Raw genomic sequence first — 14897 nt, 5'->3', positions numbered from 1 at the left:
CCCGGAGATGAGACAGATGAGGGGGTGGAGATGAGACGGATGAGGGGGTGGAGATGAGATGGATGAGGGGGTGGAGATGAGATGGATGAGGGGGTGGAGATGAGACAGATGAGGGGGTGGAGATGAGACGGATGAGGGGGTGGAGATGAGACGGATGAGGGGGGTGGAGATGAGACGGATGAGGGGGGTGGAGATGAGACGGATGAGGGGGGTGGAGATGAGACGGATGAGGGGGTGGAGATGAGATGGATGAGGGGGGTGGAGATGAGACGGATGAGGGGGTGGAGATGAGACGGATGAGGGGGTGGAGATGAGACGGATGAGGGGGTGGAGATGAGACGGATGAGGGGGTGGAGATGAGATGGATGAGGGGGGGGGTGAGACGGATGAGGGGGTGGAGATGAGACGGATGAGGGGGTAGAGATGAGATGGATGAGGGGGGTGGAGATGAGACGGATGAGGGGGTGGAGATGAGACGGATGAGGGGCTGGTGAGACGGATGAGGGGGGTGGAGATGAGATGGATGAGGGGGGTGTGGTCTGCAGACCTCAGGAGCGTGACAGACTGGAGGCTGGAGGTGCAGCTGTTCGTGTTCAGGGAGAAGAGTAGAGGAGAAAGAACAGCCTTGGGAGGAGCCTGTGCTGATTATGAATATGTAGGAGTGCTTATAACTATAATCATAAGCAGATTATAATGCATTATAAGTAGTTACAATGCGTTATAGACATGGGCTTCATAGACAGTGTTACCAAACATATAAAGTTCTGGCAGCCAATAGGCCTACAGTACAGTACAGCTCTGTTAAGTTGATTATTTTGATTGGTGTGTTTTTCTCTCTGTACTTCCTGGTTCCCCATGTCCTCAGATGTCCTGAGACAGCGGATGTACTAGCCAACAAATTCCAGCATCATGTAAACATTGACTGCAATAACATCGAGAACCAAATTAATTCCCAATTATTTCATTTCCTCTCACTTTATCATGAAATTGATACGGAGGGAGTGTATGCCAAGGACCAGGCTGTGAATGTTTGATATCACCTATGTTGGAGTGAACCAAACTTAAACAACGGGGGTGTTCATCTGCAGGTCTCTCCCCCACCCCTACGAGGTCCTCCTCACCAGTGCCATCCAGAAGCCCTTCCCTCTCGGCCACCCCCCAGATTGGTACGTCCTGCTTTCTGTCCATGTTATCAGGTATTAACTGTCACTGCGGCATTCAAAAACAAAACGTGTGTTGAACAGAGATATTTTAGATAGAACCTTAAGGCTCAACATAAATCCACTTTCAGCTCTGCGAGGTGCAGTTCGGAACCCTAAATGGTTCTTTCTGATCTGTAAAGGGTTCCATCTGGAACCTCACAGAGGGTCAGAGGCAGCTTCTCTGGTTGCAAATGGTTGCATTTAGTACCCTTTTCTGAGAGCAGGTTAACAGGAGAACACAAAGGATCTAACGTCCGGTGTCATGTGTGTTTCAGTTGTGGGCCCCTCAGAGGTGAATTACCTCAACCAGCCGGTCAGTCAGGTGAGGTTTACACTAGACTGACCACACAGGGAACATGGCAGTGTACTTCCTCCTGATACTGGTGTGTGAGTCCGGCTGTTGATGTGTGTGTTCTGTGTTGGTCTGTCAGCGGCTGGAGGTTCCTACAGTTGGTGAAAACGCTGATGTAGGAACACAAGAGCAGGAGGTGAGAACAGCACCGTCTCTTTCTCTCACACACTCACAGACACGTCTCTCTCACACACTCACAGACACGTCTCTCTCACACACTCACAGACATGTCTCTCTCACACACTCACAGACACGTCTCTCTCACACACTCACAGACACGTCTCTCACACACTCACAGACATGTCTCTCTCACACACTCACAGACATGTCTCTCTCACACACTCACAGACATGTCTCTCTCACACACTCAGAGACACGTCTCTCTCACACACTCACAGACACGTCTCTCTCACACACTCACAGACACGTCTCTCTCACACACTCAGTCATCTCTCACTCAACAACAGCACTGTTGAACGTCCAGTCTTAAAGGGACCCGATGAGTTTATTTTTGGTTATGAAACAGTCTCATTTTAATGTGGGTGTATCTACATTACCCACACTTGTTTATGTGTCCATTTTCGACAAATGTCATTTCTTGTATGTAGTTTTTAGATTATTATTTCGTGGTCGGGTCATCCAGAACTTCCTTGGAATGATGAAACGATTTACTGCAGAAGCCTACGCCACCGACAAGACGAAGAATAATTTAAATATGACCGTTATATATTGTCAAAAGTAACGTTACTAGTAAGACCTATGTAATTACCTCATCGGTGGCCATCGTTCCGTCTTCAAAACACCCGGCTCAGGTAGCTAAGGTTTTTCTTTTTGGACAGAAAACACTTCCGCTTCCCGAAACTCCTCGTAGGGCCTTTAAGGAGTTGTAATAGAATGAGATTGAACGGACATCACAGATCTATTGACCGCTGTTGTTTCTCTGGTCTCTCTGCCCTCAGACCACCAGGCGATTGGTGGACTGGAAGCCCAGCGAGAAGCGGAAGGTGTCGTCCGGCACCCTGACCCCCCGCCACACCGGCCCCTCGCCCCCCAGGGAGCCCGGCGGAGGCCAGAAGGAGAACTGTGACCCCCGGGGCCTCAAGAAGAGCCCTGCACCCGCAGCGGCCCACAAGCCGGAGGAGGGTCCGGGCCGAGGGCCCGTCCAGACCCCGGCCACCGGCGTGGCCAAGCCCGTCCCCCGGCCCCCCACCCAGCAGGCCCCCTGCACGGCCGAGATCAAGACCATCGGGGCGTTCCCCCCGCTCATGAGGGCCGTGTCCTGGGACATGGTAGGGACCCTCAACGCCCTGAACGGGGCCCCCAACTTCGCCCCCAAGACAGAGGAGCCCTTGTCCTTCTCAGACCAGCCCCGGGACGGCCTGCTCAAGTCTTCGGGGTACAAGGACTTCCCCGCCCTGCCCGTCAACATGCACAAGCTGTCCAAACTGAGAGAGGTGGGGCTGCGCGGGGGCCGGCTGGGTTTACCTGACTTTTATTGCCTCCTTTAGGAGCCTCAAGAGCCTTTCGGCAAAAACACTCTAATCCAGAAGAGGGAGTGTAATGTCCCTGTCTTTTATGACCCTAAACTACCACAACATGAAAGAAGTTCCAAGTTCCTGAAGCCTAATGCTTGTGTTTTTGTTCTGTGTTCAGGAAAACAAGCTGATCCGGAACCAGAGCATAGTGGGCACCAAGCTGCCGGACCTGAGCGAGTCGGCTGAACAGGAAAGAGGTATGGCAGATGACCCGATGATGTTGATGATGATGATGATGATGATGATGCTACTGCATAGGGGAAACAGACTGGGCTGAGTAACGTGCCGCAGACAGCCAGAGACATGTCTGCTCTCTGGTGTGCAGAGGGAGAGGGTCAAGGCTGTACTGATGTAGGCTACGTCACAGGAAGTGTGTTCCAGCTAACCCCTGGGAGGGATCGCAGACATGACAGAGATTGTTCCACTCGTGGCTGGACCGCTGGTTCACTGTATAAGTTCACTGTTTTCCTGGACATCATGGAATACGGTTTTGCCATTTGAACCACCAGGGGGCGTGATTTCTAACCAAAGCGGGGGAAAGAGGATACTCGAGAAATGTCTTGTTTGCCCCTTGCTGACCGGAGGTGTGTATCTTTGATGGAATTGTGTTCCTGTTCTTGAGGGGTTAGATGTGTGATCTCTGGCTGTCCCCAGGTCCATCTCCCCTCCCCTCGGGCTCCCCCGCCGACGAGGAGGCCAAAGAGAAGTCTGACGCCATGCCCAACATCTCAGACGTGATGCTGAGGAAGCTCAAACTTCACCGAGGCCTGCCAGGCTGGTTCGTACTGCGCAGCCTCAACTGGACATCTTACTGTTCTGACTCATTCAGTTCAGTGACATTGCGATCTTCATTCACATACAGTACTTACACTTCCTCTTTGGTTTTCATTCCAGCGCACCTCCACTCACAGAAAAAGAAGTTGAGGTTGGTATTAAATCTGCAGGGTGTGTCCCACGGTAATAGCGCGGTAGTAACGTAGTCGGAACATTGTTATACAGTGCGTGCGCACTTGTCTGTGGCCTTTGGGATTCTATACGGTGCGACAGGAAGCTTGTGGCTTCTCCGCCTGATGGAGGCTGATTTGGGCCTGTGTGATTTCCATTTCCTGTCTATATGGCGATAAAGCAAGCATGGCGGTGTGAGTGCGGCGGTCCCCGGCGGTCCGGCCCGGCTCTCGGCGTTCCCACGGGGGACATGTCTGCATCAGAACAGAGGTCAGAGGTCGGAGATTTCCTCCCCTCCCCGGCCTCTGTTCTGCTCTGCACAACATTCCACACGCTAGCCACCAGCGCAGGCCGGCTTTGATCACGGACAGCGCAGCGCCAGGAGGTCAACAGTCACCATGTAGCCGCACGCTTGTTTATTCAGTCTCACGCTCAACACGCTAGGTGTATGAATGTTATGTCGACATAAATGATATCTAGGGCTGAGTGTTAATTGACCTCGCCCCTCTGGCCCGGCTGTGTGTCCGAGTGTGACGGTCGGCCCCTCCATCCTCAGTAGTCATCCCTCTAACGCGTCATCCCTCTAACGTGTCATCCCTCTAACACATCATCCCTCTAACACGTCATCCCTCTAACACATCATCCCACTAACGCGTCATCCCTCTAACACATCATCCCACTAACGCGTCATCCCTCTAACATGTCATCCCTCTAACGCGTCATCCCTCTAACACGTCATCCCTCTAACACATCATACCTCTAACGCGTCATCCCTCTAACACATCATCCCTCTAACGCGTCATCCCTCTAATACGTCATCCCTCTAACATGTCATCCCTCTAACACGTCATCCCTCTAACGCGTCATCCCTCTAATGCGTCATCCCTCTAATGCGTCATCCCTCTAACGCATCCCCGGTGGATGTTCAGCCGGTGTTCACCACGGCCGTTTCCTCCCCGCAGAACGCGTTTGTTCAGCTGTCGCTGGCGTTCCGCAACGACAACTACACCCTGGAGACGCGGCTCAGGCAGGCAGAGAGAGAGCGCAACCTGACGGAGGAAAACACAGAGAAGGAACTGGAAGAGTTCAAAGGCTCCCTCAAGGTCAGAGTCAAGGTCACGGTCTCGAGGCTGAGGATTGAGCTACGGTGTTATCTGTCTGCACAACTGTTTACGTAGCTGTCTTGATGATTGAGCTGGAGTCGACGTAGGCGGACGATACGATTTATTATATGAGTGAGCTACAGTATCCCGTTTGAGTTGGAGAAAGCGATGCGCCCAAAGAGCGGAACCCAGACTAACGACTGCGCTGTTGCTTTGTTGTCCCCTTGTTTGGTTGGCGTGTCGCCGCAGGTCACAGCGCCCCAGTGGCAGAACTCGGAGCAGCGGGAGTCGTACCAGCGCCTCCTAGAGACCGTGGCGGTATTGCACCGTCTGGCCACGCGGCTGTCCAGCCGGGCGGAGATAGTGGGAGCTGTTCGTCAGGTAACAGCAGCTGCAGCCACACCCACTGGGCGAGGACGGTTGTCTACAGGGGCTCGTTAACGCCAGGCGAGCCCGGAACCCGCCCACTTCCTCACTTCATCCTCTTCGTTCCTTGAGAAACATCAGGCTGCAGGAACAGCCCACAGTGCCGAGGAAACCCTGAATGACACAAGAAAACAAGCTTTTCACCCAGAAAAAAAAATATCATGAGAAAAAATATTTGGGACATTTAGAGTGGGAATTGGAATGTTTGTTTTCCGACAGATAAGCTGTTTCTCAAAGATTGAGTGATGTTATGGTTGACGTTAAGGTTATCCTGCCGGCCAAAGAAAACTCTCAGTGATTCAGTAGAGCAGTACTCAGGCCGTGTCCGTAGTAGTGGTCAGGTCCCTGGTGAATGGTTTGATCCAGTATTGACTGAAGAGGTGAGGAGCCAGGAACGAGGCCTCCCTGGTCCCTGGCACACTGGCCTGACAGAAAAGCTCCTTTCCCTGTTCAAAATGCTACTATCTTTGCTCTACCATGCCAGCTCTAATTGTAAACAGCACTTCCATCAGTGAAACACAGCCAACAGTATTTACTGCCACACTTAAAATCCCTCTTTATAATGGGCATGTTGGACACACTAACCCTTGCTGTCAGGAAGTTCGCTCATATTTAATCTCTCTGTGTTGGAGAGCCTCCCAGGAGAATGCCAGTGTTGTTGACCGTGTGTGTGTGTGTGTGTGTGTGTGTGCGTGCGTGTGTGCGTGCTTGTGTGTGTGTGTGTGTGTGTGTGCGTGTGTGTGTGCGTGCTTGTGTGTGTGTGTGTGTGTGTGTGTGTGTGTGTGTGTGCGTGTGTGTGCGTGTGTGTGCGTGTGTGTGCGTGTGCATGTGTGCTTGTATGTGTGTGTGTGTGTGTGTGTTTTGTGTGCCACAGGAGAAGCGTATGAACAAGGCCACGGAGGTCATGATGCAGTATGTGGAGAACCTGAAGAGGACCTATGAGAAGGACCATGCCGAGCTGATGGAGTTCAAGAAGCTGGCCAATCAGAACTCAAACCGCTGCTACAGTGGCTCCATAGACACTGGAGGTACGCCTGCAGCCTGACCACCGCTAGCTCCGCCCGGGGACCACAGCCTAGGACATTGAGCGGTCTTGCGAATAAATAATAATAATGATGATGATAAATATGCATAAATAAATAATAATAATGATGTTGACGCTCTGTTGTCCTTTGTGTTTGGTTTATAGATGACGGAGTGCCACGACCTTCCAGGTCCATGTCTCTAACCATGGGGAAGGTATAGAGCTGTAGGGTACTATCTGTGTGTGTGTGTGTGTGTGTGTGTGTGTGTGTGTGTGTGTGTGTGTGTGTGTGTGTGTGTGTGTATGTGTCTGTGTGTGTGTATGTGTGTGTGTGTGTATGTGTGTGTATTATGTACTGTGCATATTGTACCCACCTGCTTGTATGTGCGTTTGATTGGTGGTCGGTTATGGTAGGATGACAGATTTCATGACCTCATACTGTATATCTGAATGATAAAATCACCAGCTTATTCATATTTTCCCCTCTCTCCTCTTCCTCTCCCCTCTTCCTCTCCCTTCTCCCTCTCTCCCCTCTTACTCTCTCCCTTCTTCCTCTTCCTCTTTAGGCTTTGCCCAGGCGGAGGGTCAGTGTAGCCGTGGTCCCTAAATTCAACCTCCTGAACCTCCCCGGTCAGACCCCTGCCACCGCTGGCCCCGGGCCCAGCCTGTTCACTGGCCTGGGCCCAGGAGCCTACCCTGCACCCACCCATGGCCCCGGACTTCCTGTCCTGGTAGGTGTCCTACCACCCGTTCATATCTGTCTCACAGTAGTGTCTCGCCCAGTAAATACTACATCAAACGTGAATGACTTGCCTGTGCTTCATGTTAACTCTCATGTGTTTTGGGTTGGTGGTTCTGTTTCAGTGTGAAGCCGGCGTCCTGAGAGCCAGCGGTCCTGAGCACGGCCAGCCAGCCGGAGCTGAGAGGTGATTTCTGAGGCGCATGCACGCACACACACACACACACACACACACACACACACACACACACACACACACACACCTAACACACACACACAGCTACAGTACATGCACACACACCCAGACTCCCACATATACATCATCCAACGTATCTGATAGCATGTTCTGCTTGGCTCAAAGGTCAGCGCGCACCGCTGTGTGGAACAATGGGGCCTAGCGTCCCTTGACCTTATCTGACCATATCTTGTGCTGAATCAGTTCTCTGTGGCTTGTTTCCCTGACCTCCAGGATGTGCTCTCTGGGGACCGAGCCCAGATTAAGCATACAAAGCAGGATATACCATGTGGAGCCTCACACATCATGTTATGCAACTACTCCTTGTTATCTATGACTTCAAAATAGCTATGCAAGCAACCTATTAAAAAAACAACTTCCAGCTGTAGCTGATTGATGTGCTGTTTAGAGATGTCATGTAAACATTTGGGCTAGAGAGCCTGACAGAACGCAGGCCGCCCACCGGCCCCCTACCGGCCCCCTACCCCGGGCCTGGTTAGGAGGTGAGAGCCTGACTACGCTCATGCTGAAATTTCAAGGGAGAGAGAGAGAGAGGGAGAGAGAGAGATGGAGAACAGAATAACAACAGCAAAGTGCGTGCACGGTAAGATCCAGCGAGCTTTTAAGAGACATTCTCGCTGCTCTGGGTTTGACGGAAACCATGGCCGTCGATGGCGGCTTTCAGCTGTGTTCCAGCCCGTCCATTAAGACAAGGCCACAGTGTTGATGGAAAGGCCTAATGACCAGGGTCTCTCTCAGCGTAACGCCTACTGTGCTGGAGTCTGCCAGGGCTGACCGCTCTTTCCTATGTGGAACAATGCAGTGGAAAGACAGCAGTGACGGAGCAGGAAGGCGAGGCTTCCGCAGCGGCCAAGCCCCCGGTCAACCTGGACGACCTCCGGGCCCAGATCAGAGCAGAGATCAAGGCCAAGATGGAGGAGGAGTTCTACAGTAAAGGGTGAGGATGGGCGCACACACACACAAACACTTTGACTAAGACAACTTTTGGGGACATTGTTTTGACTTATATTCATTCTATATCCCCTTACCCATAACCGTAACCTTAGCCTTAACCCAACCCCGAAACCTTATTGGAGACACCATTTTGTTTGTCCCCAATTTGACATGCCTTCCCCCGATACTGATTTCATGTACAACATTTGTCCCCAAATGTGGCCTAAGTCAGGGCACACACACTCACACTCACACAGAAGACACGTTGCTGAAATTGTGAAGAACTAAAGCTACTCTACAGGAAAGTACCACAGTGAGATGACACACTTTTACCGAACGTGAGGTCAACTAACTGAACACCCTGCCTGCAGTTACCAGGAGGGACTGAAGCAGTGCAAAGATCTCCCAGAGGTGAAGGAGGAGGAGGAGGAGAAAACGGAAGAAAAACCAACCGAGCCAGAAGAGAAGAATGAGGAGAAGGGGAAGCAGACGAAGAGCAGCAGGTGGTTTTTGGACACGCTTTAGACGACTTCATTAGCACGACTATCCGAATAATACTGAACACTGACCCGCTCATCCCAAGGTCTGGTTGTTCTGAATCCTCTCTCTCTATTTCTGCAGTAAAGTGGCGGAGGCCTTGGTCGTCCTCTATCGGGTTTGCCCCAAGATCTTCCGGCGTAACCGGCTACTGTGGGTCATCCTCACGCTCTTCCTCATCCTGTTTGTGGTGGTCAACATCTTCACGTACTTCAGCGACCGCTACAACAACAACAACAACTATGGGGACATGTCAACAGAGAAAGCCATAGCCCAAAACAAGAAGATCTTTGGACTGAACGTAGGAGTACAGCCAAAGACCCCTGCAACAGAATAACCCAGGGCCCACCACAACGCTCCACCCCTCTCTCCATGCAAAGACCGTCTCAACCCTGCTCCATCATCACCACCGCACTGGAGCAGACTGGAACAGAGGATTGTGGACGATCTAGGGTGTAAGGGTGTTGCTTTTTGGAGCGTTTGTTTGGTTTGGCCATGGTTTAAGTTTTAGCTTATCAACATCAAGTTCCTATTTATGTTGTGTTAGGAAGGCTTCCCGACTGTAAGTGATACTGTAGATGAAGCGTAGATGATTACTGTTTAGGGACCAACTAATAGAGTGTGATGAAATATTCTTCTATATTCATATTGGATACATGACTATTATGCTTTTCTATCATCCTGAAAGAGTAATTGTGGCTCACTGGTGACTATGAATACTTTGGGTTCCCTAAGACTGATGTCACAGCAGACATAAGATCATCAATCTACCACTCCGTTCTTACTGCGCGTTCTCTCAGGTCTACCAAGATGAAGTCCCTTTGAGAGATAGATTTACAGAGATATTTAAGTGATAGAACTTGTGATACGTTTTTATCTTTTGAGAAAAGAAAAATCTATATTGTGTATTTAAACAGACTTTTTTTTTTAGAAAACTATTACATAAAGCACATTCCAAAGTAGTTCCTCAAGTGCAATATTCTTGCAGCTGATGGTTCTTGTTTGCATTGTTGTGTTTTGTTTGTGTTCTCAGAGCACTGAAAGACATTTATGTACGCGAGCACTATTTGACAGCATGAGGCTCTTTGTTATCTTCCCTGCACAAGTGTGCCAGCGTTGTATGGTTTTTATGTTACATCACCCCACCTGGAAATAAAGGTGCCTTAAAGCTTCCTGCTGTCATTTCCATTGTGAGGAGTGTCCGCCAGGTGCTGCCAGGTGTCGTGTGGCTGACAGGTGTTTTGGCGGAGTGCTCACTCAGAAAAAAAGAGCCATTTCCTCTGAGTGTTGAGAGACACAATAAGTGCATTTTTCCGCACCATGGTTATTAATTTCTGCCCCACATGCAATATATTAGGAGATACAATATATTAGGAGCCTTCTATTATAGAATAGCTTCTTTCAGTCAGGAAACCACTTACATCATCTAATTCAATCCAATAAACTGCAAGCTTCATAAGACTGAGGCTTAAAGAATCTTCCTTGGCTAGTTATCCAAACCCCTGTCTTTCTTTCTTTTTTATATCATATAGGGATCCCAAAAGGAAATAACCTATTCATTTTTGATCAGTCATGTTAATCCAGTCCAATGAAAACTCAATGCCCCTGCAAATTCACATCTGGCAAAAAAAACACACCAGACGCTAGCAGCCTGCGTCATGTCCTGTCGGCTGGGGTTGTGCTGAGGTGTTTTGTTGGAAGTGGGATATTGCTGGGTTGTCCCTGGAACGTCTCTGGCTGTGTGTGAGAGCCATGTCAGAGTTCACAAGCTCATTAATGACGCTGTGCGATGGCCACGAGCAGGATGTCATTTGTGTGTGTCAGTACCAAAGCAAAAACACAACCTGCCCCATGTGTCTGAACCAATAACACAACCTGCTCCCTCTCTCCAAGGAGATCTGGGGGAGACATCTGTTTATAGTGTCCAACATTAGGTTCATAGAGAGAGAGAGAGAGAGAGAGAGAGAGAGAGAGAGAGAGAGAGATAGATAGATAGATAGATAGATAGATAGATACTTTTAAAATCCATCTATGATAAAATATAAATGTCCCAACGTTACATCTGCACTTCAAGGCCTTTGGGCTTCTCAAGTGTACTGTAATTCTTGTGCCACAATATCTCCTAAAACCAGAAAATCCAATAAAGCTCCTTATGAAAACATCAATCATTTCTTTGTTACCCACGATGCCGTGCTGCGCACTCTGAACACCGTGTTACGTGAACTTGTTGGCCCACCTCTCTTATTGTTGGACCTGCTGCTGAAGTAGGCGATCCCCTTTTGATGTGACCTTTTACACAGTACTTCCTCTTTCCTGTTCCCTGCTGCCCGCTGGCCCCACCACCTCATCGTACTGGTCATTTATTCAACATTCCACACACCTCACACACACACACACACACACACACCACGCTAACCCACTGACCAGTCAGCTCCATCTCTGTGGTACTCTGACCGCTGATCACCGTGATGAAGCTCTGGACCGGCTCCGTGCTGCTGGCTCTCTCTCTGGCCGTCACTGGGCTGAACCTCGACCCCAGCCACATCAGAGGTAAGGCAGTTTCACTCTTTCATTTCAATTTACTGGTTTCTCATAATCGCTTGCTTTTCATCAGACTTTTGTTTTTTGAAACTGCTGTGTGTTTCTTACATGTTTGTTATTAAACACTCTTAACTATTTAATACCCACTGGGATATGCCATAATTATTTAATTGTAATTCATTAATTATCATGACATGTTAAACATGTTTACTAATAAATAGCACTGTATAGTATGTACTGCTCAATATTGTTGTTAGTACAATAGATACAATAGATAAACTGCTCAATATTGTTGTTAGTACAATAGATACAATAGATAAACTGCTCAATATTGTTGTTAGTACAATAGATACAATAGATAAACTGCGAATTATTGTTGTTAGTACAATGCATGTTCAGTAAAAATGTCATTATTGTCTAATTGTGCTATTTCTACAAATCATCTGCTCAATAGTCTAGATACCGTAACACAGTAAGCAAGCCAGTTAGAATTTGATCCAAAGTCAGCATGAATTAAAATGTAAAATTAATTAAAATTTAAATGTATTTTTTTTTTTTTTATTCCTTTTCATCAGTCTTCCCAGATGGCCACAGGATCGCTGGTGTGTTCCAAGTCAGCTACAGAACCGGGCTGAACCAGCTGAGGTACGCCTTCAACGCGTCCGACGCCCGGGAGGCGTGTGAGTTCCTTGGGGTCACCATGGCCTCCAAGGCCCAGGTGGAGGAGGCCAACAGGCAGGGTCTGGAAACCTGCAGGTAAGGAAGCTCTCCGTCCACACCTGGGCTGGAACACTGGTTCATCATCACATCCCTGAGAGAGCTTTCATGACTGCGTATGAGGAATGTTAATAATTCAGATATAAATGGTCTATGTTCTCCCTCTGTTACTGGACTTCTTCAGGTTCGGATGGATCGATGAGCATTTTGCAGTGATTCCTCGGATAACAGCGAATGAATTCTGTGGAAAAAACGACACAGGGGTTGTAAAATGGAGAGCCTCTGTCACAAAAACATTTGATGTTTTCTGTTTTAACCAATCAGGTACGGGATGTTGATTCTTTCACCATTTCCTTTCCTCGAAAATGACATATTGTGATTGGTGACGAAGATCTGCTGACTTCTTTGAACTGAGGACGTAATCTACCTGCCCTCTGCTTCTGATTGGCCTCTGTCCCTTAACTGAACTCTGCGTTGGGATGTTTCTGGCATTCGTTCAGAAAAGAAAGTACATCATCATCATACTCTCATATCCTTTATGAGGAGATGATCAGGAATTGTACAAATGTGAACGGAAAAGGGAAAATTGAGAAAACATCCCCTATTGACTTCCTGAACGATCCCTGAGGTGGGGGGCAGGTTGACACAGTTCCAGGAACTGAGTGAAGGTTTGGCAACTTGCCTCAGTGACACCATTTTAAAGACCTACAGAACACAACAGAAAAGACTGTGTTTAATACAAATAATATAGAATAAAAAAACAAATAATAGAAGAACATAGAAAATGTAGACCCACAAAACCAGAGACTCATTAACTGCTAAACGTTCTGGGACATCCACAAGTTTATGTCATTCATACAGCCAAGTAGCTGACAGACTTGTGGGCATCAGGTGCTATAGCGGAGTGTCATCTGCATACTGATTGAAGCTAATGTTATGTTTATTGATAAAACTAGCTAGTGGAAGCATGTATAGATTAAATAATAAAGGGCCAAGAATGGAGCCTTGGGGGACTCGTAGAATATGGCATGGTGTTCAGAGACATGAGTGCCAAAGGCAACATAGTATTCACAACCAGCTAAATATGATCTAATCCAGTTTAAGACCGTGTCAGAGAGGCTAACCCAATTTTGCAGCAGATCCAATAGTATGTCATGGTCAACTATGTCAAAGGCAGCACTAAGATCTAAGACAACCAATATGGAGAGGTTGCCTGAGTCTTTTATTAACTGTCAGATTGTTTAGCACCTTCAGTGTTGTGGCAGGCCTGAGATCCAGACTGAAATACCTCATTAAGATTTTATGGAGATAGTCTATTAATTGGATGTTAACTTCTTTCTCAATTACTTTGCCTATAGTTTGGCTTATCACTTGACTTAATTATGTCCCTCCACAGATATGGAGCTACAATTGGACTATACGACCCCTAATACCCCTTTGACCACGAGAGACCGGACAGAACGACCGCCATATCCCTCTCCCTCAGAGCCTACGCTCTCTAGCTCTGCATCGCACCCGACCTCCATCATCACTCATCTGGTCCCGTCAGCACGCCCACCCCCCCGGCCCACCTCCCAGTCCCTCTCCTCCCCTCTCTCTCCCAGACTCTCTCCCTCCTCCTCATTCCTCCTCTCTCCTGGCAGCTCAGAGAGCGAACAGCTACCGCCCATGAGCACAGCTCGCTCTGCCGTCGGAGGTCTGTAACGTTCAACTACACTTCCAACAGTGTACTGCTATCCATTTAAAACCACTGCAGTCAGTCACTGCCCAGACCATCATAAATGTTGTAGACATCCATACTTATTCTGAGTAATGTTTGTACACTCTTTTACATTTGTAGCGGCGCCAAAAGCTTTGATGATCACCTCGACCTTCGTTTTTCTCCTGACCGCAATGGGCATCCTCTGGTACTTCAAACTGTGAGTGGACCGCGGTTGTAAAGTATGTTATAAGGATACTGTTGCAGTCAGCAATCAGTACCCTTCAGTTCTTAATCTCTGTGTGGTTTTAAAGGAAGAAGAGCTGTTTCCTGAGTTGGGACATCGAGCAGCAGAAGGAGTACATCGAGACGGAGGACTGGACGCAGCCCTGTATGAAGGAGAAGGAAGAGCTGAGGGATGAGCCGGATGAGGACAGCAGCAGCAGGAAAACAGAGGACAACATCAGCGTGAACATGGACTCTGAGACCAAGACAGATGCAGATACAGCCATGATGGTTTAGATAGAGAGAACCACATTTGTTCCTGGTAATTTGATCATTTGTACAAATTTTGCATTGACATAATTAAAATGCATTTATTTATTGTGTGTATTATTATTATTATTATTATTATTATGTTACTGTCTGAGTCATAAGGTCTATGTGATGTATGAGTCATAGAGCCTATGTGCTTCAACCAAAACTAATTTTGAATTTGAAACATATATGAGAGTACCTCATCCCGCCACTAGATGGTAACGTTAGCAAAGTAATCATTAGTGCAACTGTGTTGGGTTGAAGATTGGGGTTTTGTGGAAGCGATGAGAAATCTAGCAGGCCTACCTATTCTTTGCTATGCAGATAATGCCAATATAGCTCACTCTCTCA

General features: G+C 48.3%; 2 protein-coding genes across 2 annotated transcripts in view; both read left to right on the top strand.

Annotated features, from left to right (window-relative positions):
* Positions 1 to 9654, top strand: part of mrvi1 (murine retrovirus integration site 1 homolog) — a 16386-nt gene extending 6732 nt beyond the window's left edge. The window contains exons 5-20 of the mRNA XM_084437358.1: positions 1089 to 1166; positions 1478 to 1524; positions 1634 to 1690; positions 2514 to 3008; positions 3208 to 3286; positions 3744 to 3867; positions 3984 to 4014; positions 4997 to 5137; positions 5387 to 5518; positions 6438 to 6591; positions 6753 to 6802; positions 7154 to 7318; positions 7452 to 7513; positions 8385 to 8519; positions 8887 to 9018; positions 9137 to 9654. Coding sequence (XP_084293484.1) covers positions 1089 to 1166; positions 1478 to 1524; positions 1634 to 1690; positions 2514 to 3008; positions 3208 to 3286; positions 3744 to 3867; positions 3984 to 4014; positions 4997 to 5137; positions 5387 to 5518; positions 6438 to 6591; positions 6753 to 6802; positions 7154 to 7318; positions 7452 to 7513; positions 8385 to 8519; positions 8887 to 9018; positions 9137 to 9389 — 2135 coding nt within the window. The 3' untranslated portion in view covers positions 9390 to 9654. The remainder of the gene's footprint in view (positions 1 to 1088; positions 1167 to 1477; positions 1525 to 1633; positions 1691 to 2513; positions 3009 to 3207; positions 3287 to 3743; positions 3868 to 3983; positions 4015 to 4996; positions 5138 to 5386; positions 5519 to 6437; positions 6592 to 6752; positions 6803 to 7153; positions 7319 to 7451; positions 7514 to 8384; positions 8520 to 8886; positions 9019 to 9136) is intronic.
* A 1817-nt stretch (positions 9655 to 11471) lies between these two features.
* On the top strand, positions 11472 to 14897 carry lyve1a (lymphatic vessel endothelial hyaluronic receptor 1a). Its single transcript, XM_084437544.1, has 6 exons — positions 11472 to 11602; positions 12169 to 12349; positions 12495 to 12634; positions 13707 to 14006; positions 14151 to 14229; positions 14324 to 14897. The coding sequence occupies exons 1-6, from the start codon at positions 11521 to 11523 to the stop codon at positions 14529 to 14531; spliced, it is 990 nt and encodes a 329-aa protein (XP_084293670.1). The 5' UTR covers positions 11472 to 11520; the 3' UTR covers positions 14532 to 14897.

Source organism: Borostomias antarcticus, assembly GCF_949987555.1.
Source record: "Borostomias antarcticus genome assembly, chromosome: 4".
NCBI classification, from domain to species: domain Eukaryota; kingdom Metazoa; phylum Chordata; class Actinopteri; order Stomiiformes; family Stomiidae; genus Borostomias; species Borostomias antarcticus.
This window is presented reverse-complemented; position numbering and strand designations above follow the sequence as displayed.